This window comes from Mytilus trossulus, chromosome 3 (assembly GCF_036588685.1).
Source record: "Mytilus trossulus isolate FHL-02 chromosome 3, PNRI_Mtr1.1.1.hap1, whole genome shotgun sequence".
Classification (NCBI taxonomy): Eukaryota; Metazoa; Mollusca; class Bivalvia; order Mytilida; family Mytilidae; genus Mytilus; species Mytilus trossulus.
In genome coordinates, this window is record NC_086375.1 from 69,592,704 (window position 1) to 69,610,276 (window position 17,573).

General features: G+C 31.3%; 1 protein-coding gene across 3 annotated transcripts in view; it reads right to left on the reverse strand.

Moving 5' to 3' along the window:
- LOC134712255 (uncharacterized) overlaps positions 1 to 15,725 on the reverse strand; it is a 32,795-nt gene extending 17,070 nt beyond the window's left edge. Inside the window, exons 1-3 of one of the 3 annotated variants that reach the window (XM_063573626.1) lie at positions 15,639 to 15,725; positions 15,418 to 15,466; positions 11,194 to 11,794 (exon numbers count right to left, since the gene is read on the reverse strand). In XM_063573626.1, the coding sequence (XP_063429696.1) occupies positions 11,194 to 11,730 (537 nt within the window). In that variant the 5' untranslated portion in view covers positions 11,731 to 11,794; positions 15,418 to 15,466; positions 15,639 to 15,725. Of the gene's footprint in view, positions 1 to 11,193; positions 11,795 to 14,504; positions 15,029 to 15,417; positions 15,467 to 15,638 lie in introns of those variants that run through there. The other 2 variants (XM_063573623.1, XM_063573624.1) reach the window with 2 other exon arrangements.
- Between the last annotated feature and the right edge of the window lie 1,848 nt (positions 15,726 to 17,573).

Consider the following 17,573-nt stretch of genomic DNA (forward strand, 5'->3'; position numbering starts at 1 on the left):
AATGTAAATATCTACTTTCTTTCTAAAGTTACATAAACGCACCGATGTGAACCTCATTAGAAGCTGCATGTACGTTACAGAAATTTTATTTCACAATATTTTGTTATTTACGTAAAATGTCAATATCCTCATGCAATATTCCCCATTTCAATTTAATTTAACTTTTCTATCACAAATCAATAGCTATGGATGTACTCTATTGTGTATACCAATCCAACAACAAAAGTAATACTGAAATACTTAATTGAATATCAATAAATTTATATCAAAATAGTTAATATTTGTTCCAATGTATTTTTGTTTTATTGAAATGCACCGTGCTATGCTATCGTTTTCAAAAAGTAATGTATTACCTACATTGTTTAACATTTGTTTTTTTTTGTATTTTTTAGAAGTAAAACATGCATTATTGTATCATAGGAAAGTATAAGTATAAAAAAAAATATTGCATCGCCGTAGCAAAATGCCTCCCCCTTTTGCGATGTATATGAGGAATAAATTGTAAGTGACAATCTGTCATTGCAGTACGATTGTCAAAATATGGTTAAAGTCCCATTACTCACCCAAAACAATTTCAAATTAAAGCGACTGTATAAAATAGTCAACTAAATTTTATGATTGCAACAGGTATACAAATTAAAAAATATAAATATCAAAAGCACACAATAATAATATATATATATATATATATATATTTAGTGCATACACTGCTTCGAAAGGAGTCATTAAAAACGCTCCGATTATAGATTTAATATAAAAAAATCTATCAAATATGCCAAAAACTGACACTTTTCACATGTGTTTTGAAAGTGGCCGCATCCTTGTTCATCCTTGACCATTATATATGTTATGAATTATCATTAAACACAACTTACATTTCAATATCAAGAATAAACACGAATGCGGCCACTTTCATTTTAGAAGGAAACCGTCTTAAATTTAACTAAAATGCTGAAATTGTGAAGATTTCAGTAATTTAGCATGACTAAATGATGCAAGTACCCGATATATGTTTATTGTAATGCCAAAAAACAACCCTTATTTATGTAGCAGAGGCATTATACCTTCCAAAAAATAACAAAAAGTTTACATTTAAACAATTTTGTAAATCTGCTTTATTATGGGTCCAAAAAGGGGTCTTACTGAACCTACTCCTTTGTCCGTATACAGTTACAATTGAAAACTCAGCAGATTTTTTTTTTTTTTAACTACAATAGTAACTTAAATATCGTGAACACAAGACGAGCGCGTGCATACGTTTTCTTGGTGAAGCTTGGCTTAAAGGAAGCCTGATACTTCCATATATATATTATACCTAGATCAATATACCAATGCGTGACCTTATATGATATTAATGAATATTTGATACATGTTTCAGTGCAAAAGATTTTATTCAAAGTTCAATTCCTCGGTCTAGTTCCATCCACTATACAGAAGTACATTTCGCCGGTACGGGTTTTCTGACATTTGTTCAATGTCAAGTATTGGTTACTAGAACTGAAACATCATTTAACTGCTACGTGATGCTTTACGTCAATAGGAAATTGACATATTCAGTCTCACCGGAGAGTTTTATAAAACAATAAAAACCAAGGATACATGTAACTGAAATGAGATTTTTGTTTTCTTAATGTTTGATATGAAAACATATTAAACGGAAACGTTAACTTAAGAAACATATTCTAGTGCTTATGTTCAATGTATTATCATCAAATTATATTTCAAAAGAATGGATAATGAATCTATTCTTGATTACTTTTTATATTGAAATTTTAGTCATAATCAATTCGACATAGTCAGCACTTAAGCTGGACAAGGGACAACAGCTGAGAATACATTTCAGCACCACGATCACCATTACGAATTTGGTTGACCGATAAGATATATCGGTGTCTCGTCTCGCGACATGTTTTATCTCTATAGTCGTCTGATCTACAAAATTACCAAAGGTATTCTTTTCCTGGCTAACTGTCAATCGCATGACAGGTACTTGATACAACATTCTAATGCAACATCGTATGTAACGTCCATTTTGATTGGATTACGTCACCAATTGTCATGGCATCTATTCACAATTGATGCTTGTTTGAAAACTAACGCACAAGTGCAGACAACTAATGCCAATACTTTATATGTCTGATTTGACGTTGTTTTCTGTCAATTGCATTAGAATGGAGATAAAAATATTGCATTTCAAGCTCCGACGGCATCAATTTCTTTGGAGTTTTTTTTTTTCGATTCCTTTATATTTGTTTACTTTGATTTCACAGGCACTTGTCTCAGAAAAAAAACCTCCTATATATATACCTTATTATAATAAGGTATATAGGAAAAATTTTTTTGAGACAAGTGCCTGTGTTTGATTTGTCTCTTCCTATTTAAGAGATTTGATAAGCGATTATAAACTATTGTCGCTTTAAAAGGAAAAATGGGATTCACAACTCACTTGCCGACCGTGCAAGGGCTGTATAGCCAGTCAAGGTCATTACAAACTTCCATTTGTTGTACTACTCACTTTGTTCAGTCATAGACATTTATGTTGTTCATAAAGTTTATATAAACTTTCTATTTGCTATCAATTAAAATGTTTCATTACTATAAAGTATTAATATAAATAGCATTGCATAATTGACTATTTTATAACAAATGTCAAATGTTAATAAGCAATTTCATGGAATTTTAAAAAACTAAAGAAAAACACCACCATAATACCCGTAAATGCATAATACTTGGCTTTCATTTCATTTAAACTAACCAAAAATGCAACCACATCATTTTATTGAGATCGATGCTATATATGACTCATCAGATCTTCTAGAATTTTTACCGGGAAATTATTTTTAAAGCTGATGAAATATTTTTGTTATTTCATATAGTAGTCCCAATAAAGCAATCATTATCATAAGAGCATTCAGTTAACGAGACTGGTTATTTTGCCTTATTCATATCTTGTTGTGTCTGCTATACTAAGTTACACAAACTTATGATTTAATAAAAGTGCTAAAGATTTATACATGTATGTGAAATGTAGGATAACCATTGCAATGAACGGAACAAACTTAATTCTCAGAAAACTAGATATTAAGACTTTTTTTCTATGGGATAAATGAAAAGGTTTGCAGAGGAACACTTCCTTATTATACATTGTATATTGAAGGTATGTATTAATACGCGATTATTTTAATCATATTTGTAATAAACCTGTGTTATTTTCTCTTTGTTGTAGTACTAACATGCTTTAATTACATTAAGAAGTAACAAGTGTTCTAGTATTGTACTGCTATACAAATATCTAGGGGAAGAGGAACGCTCACAAACAAGTAAACCGGCCATATTCTGTATACGCATGTTCCAAGAAAAACCATAAAACTGTATTCTATAATGGGATGGCGATGTCGTCCTACAAATTTTGGTTTGACCTCTACGAAATCTTACTGCTAGGAACCAACGGTTTTAAAAAAATGGGCCGAAAAGGTGCTAAAAGCAAACATTTATCTGGTTTCAGGTCAATAACTTGAAATTGTACAACACGGTTCACTACCGCAAAAGGAAAGTTGAATTGAATTTGAATGTAATGGTCGTATCCACTTAGGCATTTGGGGCCAAACAGCGGAAAATATAATCAAAAGAATTTGTGGTATGATTGCCAATGAGACAACTCTCCACAAGACACCAACATAAAACAGAAACTAACGACTATAGGTCACCGTACGGCCTTCAAGAATGAGCAAAGCCCATACAGCATAGTCAGCTATAAAAGGCCCCGAAATGACTATGTAAAACAATTCAAACGAGAAAACTAACGGCCTAATTTATGAACAAAAATTGAACGAAAAACAAATATGTTACACATAAACAAACGACAACCACTGAATTACAGGATTGGAATTGGGAATATGTCAAAGAGAAAACAATCCAACCATAGAACAGACAACAGTGTTGAATTGCTTATTTCTGACAAATTTCAATGGGATTTTAAAATATTGTGGTTCTTTGATATGTGTATGGAGAATGTTTAATTTGGGTCGTATTTTCAAGTGTGTTCAAAATTAAAAACTTTGATTGATTTCAATATCGTGAATGTAATAATGTATTCATAGCTTTTTTTTCTTATTTTAGGCCAATTTTTCAAAATGTCCACATCAGGGTCCAAAGTATACGAAATTCAACATTATTTGACTTCACTGAACATTTCAGTAGGGTGGTTTGTAATGCTGAATATTTGTTACTAAGAAATTGTTCTATGACACAAGTAAGATTTAAAACATGCATTTAAATGATTTTTCCGTTCTTTGACAACAGTCATTCTGTGTCACAAACATGCTGTTTCAAATATTCAATCACAATCCAAATGCAGAGCTTTACCAATCTTGGCTTTAATGTCCATACTTGCCCTTACTATTCATGGTTTGATATTAGCGGTCGTATATAGCTGCGCCCCGTGAAGCATTTTATTGTTAAATCATATATTATGATACCTGGTACTTAACCCCTCCTTACGCTTCTGTTATTTTACATACATTTAAACAGAAAAGGCACGGAAAGCCAACAGCAAAATTTTGTAATAGCAATTGTGAAAAACAAATATATTTCTTAAAAAAAAATAACGTATGTGTCATGGTCGTTAAGATTAAAAAAGCTACGTGACAGAAAGAATTAAAATAAAGATACGATTAAAAACTAGATCTACGCAGGAGACGTATTTATTTTTGGGGTCAACATGGTCTTTATATTTAAAATATGTGTCAATACTAAATAATCTACCATTTAGGTAGGAAAACAGTCAATTAAAGCAAGATTAAAGTACGAACATGACCTTTTCAAAATATCGGTTACTGCAATGTAACATCAAACATTTCAATCTTGTAATTGTTTAATCATGAAAAAGTCAGTTAGGCAGTAATCTGTTTATATTAAACATGAGCAACACGACGGATGTCACGTGTTGAGCAGTAACTGCTTACCCCTCCGGAGCACCTGCGATCGATCCCCAGTTTTTGGAGGGGTTCGTGTCGCTCAGTCTTTAGTTGTTTTATGTAGTGTTGTGTGTACTATTGTGTGTTGGTCTTTTTCTGTTTTAGCCACACTGTTGTCTGTTTATTTTCGACTTGTGATTTTTATTGTTCGCCTCTCCTTCAACGTTATTTATCCATCACATGTTTAAGTGTTAACTTGATAATTGAATTAAAATGACCGGATTTTAAGAAGTATTATAGGCCTATTGTTCTGCGAATGAGTATCTTAGTTGATAAATTATTACCCTTATTTTCATCCTTTTAATACGTATTTTTCATAGGATAAGAACGATGGTAATCACCTTTTTCGCAAAGTAAGGACAAATACTGAAATATAGAAAACTGGTAATCGATCATTTGAGTGTTTTCCAACTAATTAACTACTCACAAGCTCAATGTTTAAAAAAATGGAGGAATTATAATTCAAAAGAAAAAAACCCATTTTTTTTTAGGATCATTTCTAATGTAAGGTGAAGGTTGGTCGTCGTCTTCCTTGTTGGTGAATATTCGGATGCATGTTTTGTATATTTTTACAGCAACCGGAATACATAAGCACGGATCCTTGGTTATAGTTATAACAAAGACGTAACTATAAATAATAGACGGAAAACAAAATATGGCTGTTGTTCATACTATGTACAATTTCGTTGCCAGTATGTCATTGTTTTGAAATTTGTCTTGTTCGTTATAAAGAACCACTAATGACTGGATAAAAGTGTACATGAAGTAGCAAGTTTCACCCCAATGAACTCAACTTAGGTTATGTTCCACCTAAAATGTTGTCTGTCTTTTTTAAAAAGATCATTCCTGTTATTCATTTTGGTTTATTATTTATGGGCTTGCAAATTTCCACCAAAATAATATATTCACACACTATTTAAGTTCTTTAAATATAGATGGCCATCTAAAAGAGTCTTGTTGTGTCTTGTGTACTATCATTTGTGTGTGTCATTTTATTTTCTAGCCATGGCGTTGTCAGTTTATTTTCGATTTATGAGATTGACTGTCACTCTGGTATTTTTCGCTCCTCTTTTAGTTTAAAGCTGCAACACGTTAAATTAATGGAACCAGTCATTATGTTTATGTGCAATTATATGTGTCAAAAATTAAAAAAAAATATTAATAAGGCTTTTTTTTAATTAATATTATTATTACCATTATCACTATTATTGTTAATCTACAGATGGATTGAAAGCGCCAAGGTTTATATCGTATATTGTTACAAAGACAAAACCCAATTATTCAAACACGCATTAAAATATTCTGCACATGCTTCCACATAATCTGTTAAATGAATAAATTACACACTGTTTCGGGATCTCTTAGAGAGATAAAACAAAACTGATATTATACAAAGGATACTATAATCAATGTGTCAAATATATATAAATACCAGCAAAGTATATAGTCTTTAATCAGTATCTATATAAAATTCAATATACTAGGTCGAATCTGATATACAGGAAAATCTGATAAAACCAAAAAAAAACTGATTTTTATGTCAGATGTGTTGTCGTTGTTTCTAGGTTTATTAAAAATCGACAACAAGAAATGTTTGTTTCAGAAATAAATTGATTCTGTCGATATTTGTACGATCGGGTTTTTCCAGAATCTGATGAATCACAACAGTGATAATTCCTCACTTTTCATGTGGACATTTCATGATTGGTTCTATTCAATCGTCTGTTACACGACTAGTTTTTTTCAATAATTGACAAGAGAGGTTAAAACTATACTTTTGCGTAAAAAAAATTCCGTCAGATTTTTTTTTCGGTTTATATAATAATTCCATTATCGATTCCTTTCACACAGAATACTCCCGTATCATATTGCCTTGAAATGCAATGTACTTCATACTATAAAGTGAACAACAGTAGGCATTTAGTAATCATGCCGTCAGTGGATCTTTCATAAGGTCAACAGATTTATGACGGACATAATTTTGTGATCAATTTTTGAATATTTGAATATAAATAGTTACATAGATTTGAACATATAATAAGATCAACTCGTCATTCTGTTTATATGTTGAAGAAATCGGAGGCTTGTCAAGACGATGCACAAAAGTCCCAAGATAAACTCAAACTTAATTTCACGTACCGTTTTCAAACCGTGTTCTTAACAAAAGGCAGACAATTTCAAACGACCTGAGAAACTGAAAGATGCAACCATAATTTATAATTTATATAATAAATAAATATAGGACTCAATTAAAAACATTCTAAATTGATTAATAGCATTCACAATTTTCACAGTAGTTGATGTTTCTCATGCAAAATTGAAATAAGACCCCTTCGCATGGTCATTATGGTAAGGCATTCTGTAATTTTTTCCGGATGCATATATGAAACCCCAAAAAGTGCTCAACATGTAAAGAATTTGTAAACTACTTTTCAGAATGTTTTTTTTAAGTATATGACGGTCATTAAAAAGCTTAACACACATTTTCGCTGATTTGTTTTTACCAAATCATGATTAGTAAATGTTTTTTACTTGATTTTTATTTTTTCTATTCAGAAAAATTCAATACCTGACTTGCATGAGGCATGCAATTGAATATACCAAATTATTGACGTCGCCAAAAACTCTTATACTGTGATTTGCAACTCATGAATCATTTTAAAGTGCTTTTTTTTCTTCTTCATAAATTTTTTTTTTTTAATTTCGTACCCACATTTGAATCAGCGAAACATGTTGCATCATCATATTGCGAAAACTGAACAATTAAACCTGAATGACACCGTTTGAATGTTGCAGACCGAAATACGCCAACTTGATGTTGGTGTAGACAATTTCAAGTAAGAAACAGTTCAGTAAGGGTAGACGAGACAGGGAAATGACCACCAATGACCAGATCAACCCAAAATGACAACGCCACGCCATGTCAATAGAATTTTATGACGCAACGTGATTTTCGACTTTAACGTCAACTCAAAAATAACAGACAAAAAAAAGCAAAATCACAAAAATACTGAGCTCCGAGGAAAATTCAATCGGAAGTCCCTTATCACATGACAAAATCAAATGACAAAACACATCAAACGAATGGACAATAAATGTAATATTCCTGACTTTACGCTGGTTTTAAACAATGAAGTCATGTTTATATATATTTGTATTAGACAAATATTGCATAGTTGTCTAATGAAATTTTAACAGAATAATCTGATGATATAATATTTTCAAAAGTCCGTCAGAATATATCTTAAAGTATTATTTTAAACTTCCTTGTCACAGTGACCTGGAAGGGAGCAAACAGTTTAAAAAAACAGTAATGAAATATACAAGTCATGTATGTTGATATAAAGACACAATATTGTAAGCTAGAAAATGAGGTCGATATATGGTATTATGTTATACATACCATGTAATATCATATATACGCATGCATTAATAATCTTGTTTACATGGTATAAAATAACATTCTATTCGTATGTTCTATGATATATAATATAAAAAACGATATTGTAACAAATGAAAATGTAAAATAAACCTTGTAAAACTCAGTATTTGATGTGTTTATCAGTTCGAATAGCAGTATGCTACAGTGGTGAAGATTTCTCAGTCAATGCAACTCGATATTTCACGTGTAAAAATAGATCTTTCATGTTTACTCTGACGACATACATTTATATACAACACAAATTGTGTCAATACGTTGTCACGGTTGTCGACAAATTTTCCATTTAACAGAATATCCAAAACTAACCAACAATACATGACAAAAATAAAAAAAACAAAATAATCAAAAGACAAATACAAAGAATAACTAAAGACTGAGCAACACGAACCCCATCATAAACCAGGGTGATATATTGTGCTGAGGAAGGGTAAGCATATCTTGCTCGACATGTGGGACCAGCCGTGTTGTATCTTGTTAAAATTTGAAACTGTTGGTTGCACGGTTATTAAGTTATTGGACGAAAACAGCTTGGACCAACGTACTACCCCAGATTCATGACCGGATTTTCCCATCGGAAAACCCGTTTTAAAATTAATCCAAGAATTCAAATATAGAAAAATATCCAAGTAATTATCGAGCAACATTGGTAATTCACTCATGGGCTACGCGTTCCTGAATCAATGTGTTGTTCGGTCACGAAATCTTTGATTAGTTATTCTTTAATTATCTTTTCTTTTACATTCATGATTTTCGTCTAATAATAAAGCCATTACATTTTACTCGATCATTCAGAGACGAGGAGTTATAAAAGAAAAACTAAAGATATAAAATAACATGATTTACATTTCAGGACATTGCTTCTTGCAATGTATGAAATTAGTCAATCTGCTTTTTTTCTTTAATACGGTAATTATTCTAGGGTGAAAAATCTTAAATGTCTCCTTGATGATTACTTTGCAAGAAAACTGTCGTTTTAGACAAATGTCAGATGACCCTCGGTGAAAAAAGTCGTTCACCTATATTAGGGAAAAATAATAGATTAAAAAAATCTGCAAAAAAGGGAATGTTTTGAGCTCGATTTTCAGCAATGTTCGAATTTCAAGATTTGAAAATTCAATGTCAGGTATACATCAAACATGGTGACGATCTATTATTCAAAAATGTTTATGAAATTGAGTTTGATGTTAAGTCCTTAAAAATTCAACTTTCAGCCTTCCGTAGCACTTTTGAACTGATTCGGCTTCATTTGAACTGATTGCAGCAAATTATCATGATCATACCAGTTTTCTCCTTAATTGACAACCCACAGTAAAGATGAAACGAGCGAGCTAATATAAATAAATAATAATCAGAGATTATTAATATTATATTCGCATTAGAGAAGACATCAGAAGTTCTATGTAGGTTAAAAAAACTAAATTCGCATAGTTTTTTCCACTCCCAACTGTTTGATTTAAGTTTTTTTTTTTATCCTTCATTGATCGTTTGATGTCGTCCCTATGGTTGTGACTTCAGATGAGCTCAAAATGCAATATCGTGGCGAGAATGCGGTTTCTCTTGTGGAGCTGCTTTTCACCTTATAACAGCTTAACATAATTCAAGTTAGTATTTTTCATTGTTATGACATTATAAAAATAAGTAAAAACATTTGTTTTTCTCAATTAAATTTCAGCCTAGCAGATATGCAGGTGGTTCAGAAAGGTCAAAACGTAAGTTTAAGTAAATTAGAACAGATATAAATGAGTTACGAGTAGAAAGGGGATGTGACAAATTGTTTGCAATAGAAGATATGTCGAGTGAATCAATTTAGCCTTGACAACGGTCTAAAAAAGGACTTTTTCCTACAACGAGCTTGTCATTATAATTACACTACGGTCCAATCATGTATGAGTTGCTTATTTGAAACATCACCGACAGCGACGGACGTCCAATTTTGTGTATCTTTGTTTCTTAAGTTTGTTTGTTATGTTGACATTGAAAAGATGAATAGATGAATGGCTACTGTTAAAAATAAAACATTCCGACTACGATAAAATTAATCATTTAAAAAGTAAAAACATTATCACATATTTAAATTAGCAAGATGTCACATGTTGTTTTTAAAAGAAGGATAGTCTGTGACATATGTTTGAATATATTGTAAGCACATATCAAAATATCAAAAATGAAAGTAAATATTTGAACATCATTATAGGAGACGAAAACTTCAACATGAGTGCAAACTTATATGATAATGTAGATGGTAATGTAGTCCAGTAGTTCTTTGAATTTAAACTGAAAAGTCATCGTAAAATATGTGTATAGTTGTCCCTCTGGTATCTTTCGCCTCTCTTGAAGATAATAGTACATTGTATCAAAGTATAAAAAAAATCATGTTTACTATCAAGAAAACCACACTGCAATCATATTCATTCAGCAACCAAATTAAGCAGTTTGCACGAATTACTTTATAAATACTTTCAGTTATAAATTGTGAACACATGGCATGGGTAAAATCTCTTTGTTCTTACTGTGCAATAATCCGAATAAGTACATGTATAGTTAATTTGCAAGCGTGACTACTCGTTTCATTCACCAGTTTTATCAGACTTTATTAAGATGATACTTGAGCATTAAAATATATCGAATTTTATTGTTTCAATGTGTACTTGTACGAACTTATGGTCAAGAATCATAGAGCTTTAGGCTGAAGCATGCATCTATCATTTATTAAAGTAAGTTAACCTTAACAAAGAAAATTGGAAGAGGGAAGCTACTATGATTATTTTTACTTACCATGTGGAGTAACCAGTACACGTGACGCTGATTTTCATAACAACAAAGAAGGCTACCTTCATCTGTTTTCACTCTGTCAATATTATACAATTGTTTATAAGCGGATAATGCACTTCTATGTAGTCCAAGACCATTGCAAGCAATACATACTTGTGTTTCGTTCAAAGTCGATAAAATTCTAGGCGAATCTCTATTACCGTATAAAAATAGTGTGCATAAAATACTTATTGCTAGAAAAAAATTCAAAACTAACGAAACAGTTGATTTCACAAATAAATGTTTTTGTCCGATGAGATTTCGAAAGAAAATGGTTATGAATTCACGTCTTGTTGGTGTAGTTCTTGGTGTGGGTTTTGCCGCTGTTGATATATTAATCCCAAAGGCCCAGATAACTTCTTCTCGTTTCCCATTTGCACAAGTTGATATTTTTTCTCCTATTTGACTCACGTATCCTGTTTCTAAACAGGAACAGTTGTTAACACAGTAGTTGCAATTATCGCTTGATGATGACGATGAAGAACGTGTAAGATCATTCATTTGTCTGCTTTCATGCAAATGGTGTAATGCATCTTCAGCTCCTTTCTCGCATGAAGCTTTTTCACTGTAAAGTATAGAGTATTTATTACAGAATTAAATAGCTAACACATAAAAAGAAAAAAAAAGAAATTGGGATATGGCTTCCTTTGCTAGTAGCATTGAGGACGTTTGTCGTGGACTTAACTACCTCAGACTTTATAGAAAACGACTTTTTCGCGACCGTAAAATTGAGAAATTTACACAGGGGTTTATTTTATCTCATTACAAATAGATTCTTTAATTTGTTAACATTTTGTTCCCGATGACTTAGGTCTAAAGTCCTCGAAACATTGACAAGTCTTAGAAATGAAATAACTTGCACAAAGTGTCTTCTAGTGTAAAGCTTTAGTTTCTCTTATTTCCCAACTCACTTTACCCTTGTTCTTATCATGTCAGCCAACCAGACACAACATTAACAAAAACAAAGTCTCTTTAAAATCTTTTAATGAATGTATCAGTTGTTATTTGTTAACATACACCGCAAGTTTGGCTGTAGTAACCTATAATATAAACATTGTATATACATTTATCATTATTTAAAAAAAAATGTAAAACAACAAATGTGAGTCGAAAGGATGTTATTTGCATTCTTATTATCCGAGGTTAATAATTTAATAAGTATATACTTATTTACATATAATTATGACCCCGCCAGATATTCATTGCGACTTTCACTGTCAAACATAGCTTTATCATATCATATTTTGAAATACTTATATGTATAAATACCCGAATACTCAAGGATCTGTACGACCGAAGGGACATTAATCGAATAGTAAACCAATTGTCCAAAGTTGTATAGTTTGTCTAAGGGATTTCAGTAACTTACTAATTTGTAAAGTCATCAACGGATCATTTTCAAAAGAAAATTTATAATCTGGAATCTTTCCAAATGGATTCAATTTTATACAGGTATATACCACCGTTATTAAAAATATGACGTAAGAGTAAACAGCTATATCGATCACTTCCATTGCAGCTCATATATGATTTTAACAAAGTGCACGGAAGATTTGTCAATTGAGGGTTGTCGCTGTTCAACTGATTGAACCACTGTTAATATTGCAATGCATTATGGTCAAATAATATACAGACTTACTGTCACATTATTTCAACTTGTGGATAGTTGTCCTATTGACCATCATACCATATCACCTTATTTTTATACTACCATTTCTTTCTACATGATTGATACCTTTCGAGCGGTTATTATTCATCAACTGATTTAAGCAAGCGAAACATGATGGATATCACTAGTGGAACAGAAACAACCACTAGTTTATGCTGGTTTATTTGCCGTTGACTCCCGAAAAAAAAGGGTTCACCCACTTAATTTTATCATGTACTATGGCAGTTTAACGGTTTCAGAGAGAAAGCGAGCTATATCCTTCATATGCATAAGTCTAACCCATGGTAATTTGTATAGTAAAATTTGAAGAAAAATATATCATTTGCAGTGGCGGATTCAGGAGGTGCGTAGAGGTCGTAGTCCCCTCAAGCTTTTTTTTTAAATCGATCTTTTTTTTTTACCATAAATCATCCAAAATTGTTTTCCCCTCTCTACTTTTAGTGATATTTCTTTACTTTTATGCAATTACGTCCCCTTTTTTTTTAAATTCCGGTTACGTCCCTTATTTAATTTGTTACAAAAGATCATGTTTATTTATATTCAAAACAATGAATTCGATTTCGATTTTCGTCCTTATTACTATTCTCGATTCCAATTATCTAACTGTAACGTATGCTTTGTTACCTGATAAAGTCTTAGAATTTTTAAAAGTTACGTAAACTGAAAGTTAAAATATCTTACTCTGAAATTCAGAACACTTAATCCTTAAGGAACTGTTTTGATACGATTGTATGTCTAATATAAAAGTACAAATAAATAAAAAAAAAAGCAACTATTCGTCAGGTAAAAATCAGTATTTCTATGGCAACCGGATTACAAAAGAAGTTTTACAGCTAGGTCTAGCACTTTTTGAAAGGGTATCAATTTCAGTACGATGTATACTATGAAGAAAACAATGGATAAATAATAATTAAAAAAAAGGTAAAAAAAAGTGCATTTTAATTTTATTTTCAAATATTTACAGGCTATGCTTATCTTTGAAAGCCTATGACAAAACCAAAGTATCACTTTGTGAAATCAAATCTTTCATGAAGGTAAGGATATGAGAAATGATTGCAAATGAGACAACCAGAGTTCAAACATTACGTGTATGTAAGCAACTATATGCCATAAAATTAATGTCTCCTTTAGAAACTGTTAAATTTAAATATACTAAAATTAACCTCGACAAAAACAGTTATTGCAAGTCGTAAGAGTTTTGTATAATAAAAAAATGGAAACCGCCTCATTAAAAAAAATATTGTCTTTCGTTATTGCTTGCTCCTCGATCAATGTATCCGATGAAGCTCTGGATTTTCAGATATGAAAGTATGCTGGAAATATTTGGAAAACCCGGAAAATGGCTAAAGAAACCATTTCAATGAACGTATTTTCCAAATATTCTGATGTCTTCATTTGAAAATATTTTAAACAATGTTTAGAAATGATAATAAACTATTGCAAAAACGTTATTTACTAGTAAGACAATATACCTGCCTAACACAATAATAGGCGACTCAAATTCAAGACAATTGAGATACTATACGAAGGTCTTTGTTTCAACAGTCCAGAAGTACGGCAGTATTTATTTTATACGGGCTTAAAAACTTAAATTGAAAACTCTCACCCTGATTCTTCCATAATGTGATAAAAACTACGATGAATAGAGACTACACAAGTAAACAAAACAATAGTAAAATCAAATTCAATCCTCATTCCACATATTTTAGGACTTTCCATGTTTCACTATCGTCATAATATATGGAATACAGCTTTTCTTCCACTTAGTCTCTCACATTTTATTACTTTCCAGTTGAAAAAATGCAAATAAATCCAACCACTATTACTATTTTCAGTTGTATTTCCACTGCTATTGATTTTCGCCATATTTTGATGTTTTTCTTCAGAATTTAATAACAATTCGAACTGAGAACGCATGTTCTGTTACGAGGCTGCGATAAGTTATTGGTAAACATGGGTTTTCCATGATGCTCCCGAGCTTTTAATTGATTAATCTCATCATTAGAAAATTTGCATAAAATATTAATGATTAAAAAAGATGATTACAACAAAATATCAAAAATATTATCACTATTTTTCTTTAAATTGAAAATCGATCTTTTGAAGGACAGTTCCTTGGTAGAACCTCTGTTTGTGCAACATTGCCGCATTAATTAATTAATGACGTCATTCCATTGTTGACGATCCGAGCACCACAGAGCTTGAATTATGTCCCTTGATAAATCTGACACTGACCTTTTAATTAAACAAACCACACTTACGCAAAACCAAAACACATCATCATTTTAAAAATATAAATAAAGCTATATACAAATATTATTGTTCGTATCACGAGATCAATAATACGGATTGTTCCAATATGCTTTTTATAATTCACAACTGCATCAACATTACAATTTGTTGACAAATTAGGGTTAATGTTTTTACCATTGAAACTAACAAATATACTTAATATATAACAATACAGTCATATAAAATGTCTAGCTTAGTGTCCCATTCTACCTTTTAATTTCACTTACCTTACGGAGAATACTATATGTTTACATTTTATCGAGTACTGTGGTTGACCTACAATTTTAAAAATAGATGATACAGAACAACGGAAAACGCAGAAGTATTTAAGTCCATTTAAACGATATCCATTTAGAAAATAGTCCTTTGAAACGGTATCATACAATCCATATTTTGGCTATAGGTCCAGTTTCATTAAAATTTCATTTTTCAAAAGGCATTTCATTACCATTTTGCGGAAACCTGTACTCTGCCTATCGATCGTACACATGCTAAGTAGAGTGTGGCCGAGGGATATCTAATACTGGCATGTTATAAAATATAAACAAAACTATATTTGAAGATAGGGTTGGTTTTCTTCCATTTATGGATTTTTTGTAATTTTTTGTGACCGAGGAGAAAAGATTTTCTCTATAATTTGAGGTACATAGCAGTGCAGCTGAGATAATTTAAAGTTTATTTATAGTCGATTGGAAAGCCCTTTGAACCTCAATAACTATCGTCAGCTGATAGTTGAACTCGCATAATAAATATTATGTTTTGGGTTTTCCACAAATTTAAATCCTATTTAATACATTAAATGACACTTTAATGGTCACTTTTCAGATTATCGAGCACTGAAATGATTGTCTTTTCGATTGATAATCGATTTTAAAAAAGAATAATTTCTATTTCCCGTTTTTGAATTTACGTTTTATAATATAATTATCATAATCAAATCCATGTTTTATTCTAATTGGAATACATGTGGTGTTATATTGAATAACGAATATACTGTGTGTATTGTTTTTTTCAAAATATTTATTCGAATCAAAAATGTTTAGGACAGGCTCCATAAACTTCCTTTTTAATGAAACACAAATAAATGTGCACTTTTAAATAAAGCAATGTCATCAGCTAGCGATCATAAATAATAATATAAACCTAGGCTAATAATGCATGAATGCTAAGCTATATGAGTATGTGTCCGACAATACACGCCAAAGCAGAACACGAATACAAATTTCAGTTATAGAATAAATTTTTTAAAATAAAAACATTTCTTTGGGGAAAATATTCTATTTAAGGTATAAGTAACTACCTCCATACAAACTACGGGGATAAACTGACGGATTTCTGACAGTTCTAAATTGCAATAACTTTTCTTCTTTCTAATATAATAAAAGATAGGTTTTGTCCCTCGAATATGAACATCAAAAAGTGTGCAGAAAGTATCAAACAACATTCATCAGATGTTTACAATATAATAATCTGTCATACGTACAATTAAATTGAGAATGGAAATAGGGAACATATCAAAGAGAAAACAATCCGACCAATGAGTAGAAAAACATCCGAAGACCACTAATTGGTCTTCAACAAAGCATAATACCCTACACTAGGAGGCGGACTTTACAAAAAATGTGTACTAGTTCAGTGGTAATAGACGTCATACAAATCTCAAAACATATAATAGTTATCAAAGGTACCAGGATTATAATGTAGCATGTCAGACGCGCGTTTCGTCTTCATAAGACTATTCAGTGACGCTCATATCAAAATATTTATAAAGCCAAACAAGTACATTGTTAAGAATATTGAGAATCCAAATTCCAAAAAGTTGTGCCAAATACGGCTGACTTAAAGGTAATCTATGCCTGGGATAAGAAAATCCTTAGTTTTTCGAAAAAATCGAAGTTTAATGAATAGGTAATATACATGAACTAAAATTTAAAAAAACCCACAATATGTATAAATCTTCTTTGCAAGAAATGTTAAATATGTCTAAATCTTGAATGCAGGAACCGCCGAAAATGCCTATATCTTTAATGCAAGAAATGCATAAAATGCCTATATCTTCAATGCAAGAACTTCTAAAATATGCCTTATATTATTTGATGTCTTTACCATTCTTATGTTGTGCCCCAGGTTAAGGGGGACTTGAACACAAATAACTTATTGTCGACGGAAGCCATATTGGGGCAACATCTCATACCGACGCATTGCATGAGGCGTTTAATAACACTTTATAACTGGGTCGATGACACTATTGTTGGAGTTTTAAAACTCCCCGAGGGTATCACCAGCCAAGTAGTCAGCACTGAATTATTGATATGGTCATATTTATAAATCAAAATTACAAAACTTTTGAATTTTTGAAATACTAAGGATTTTCTACCTCAGG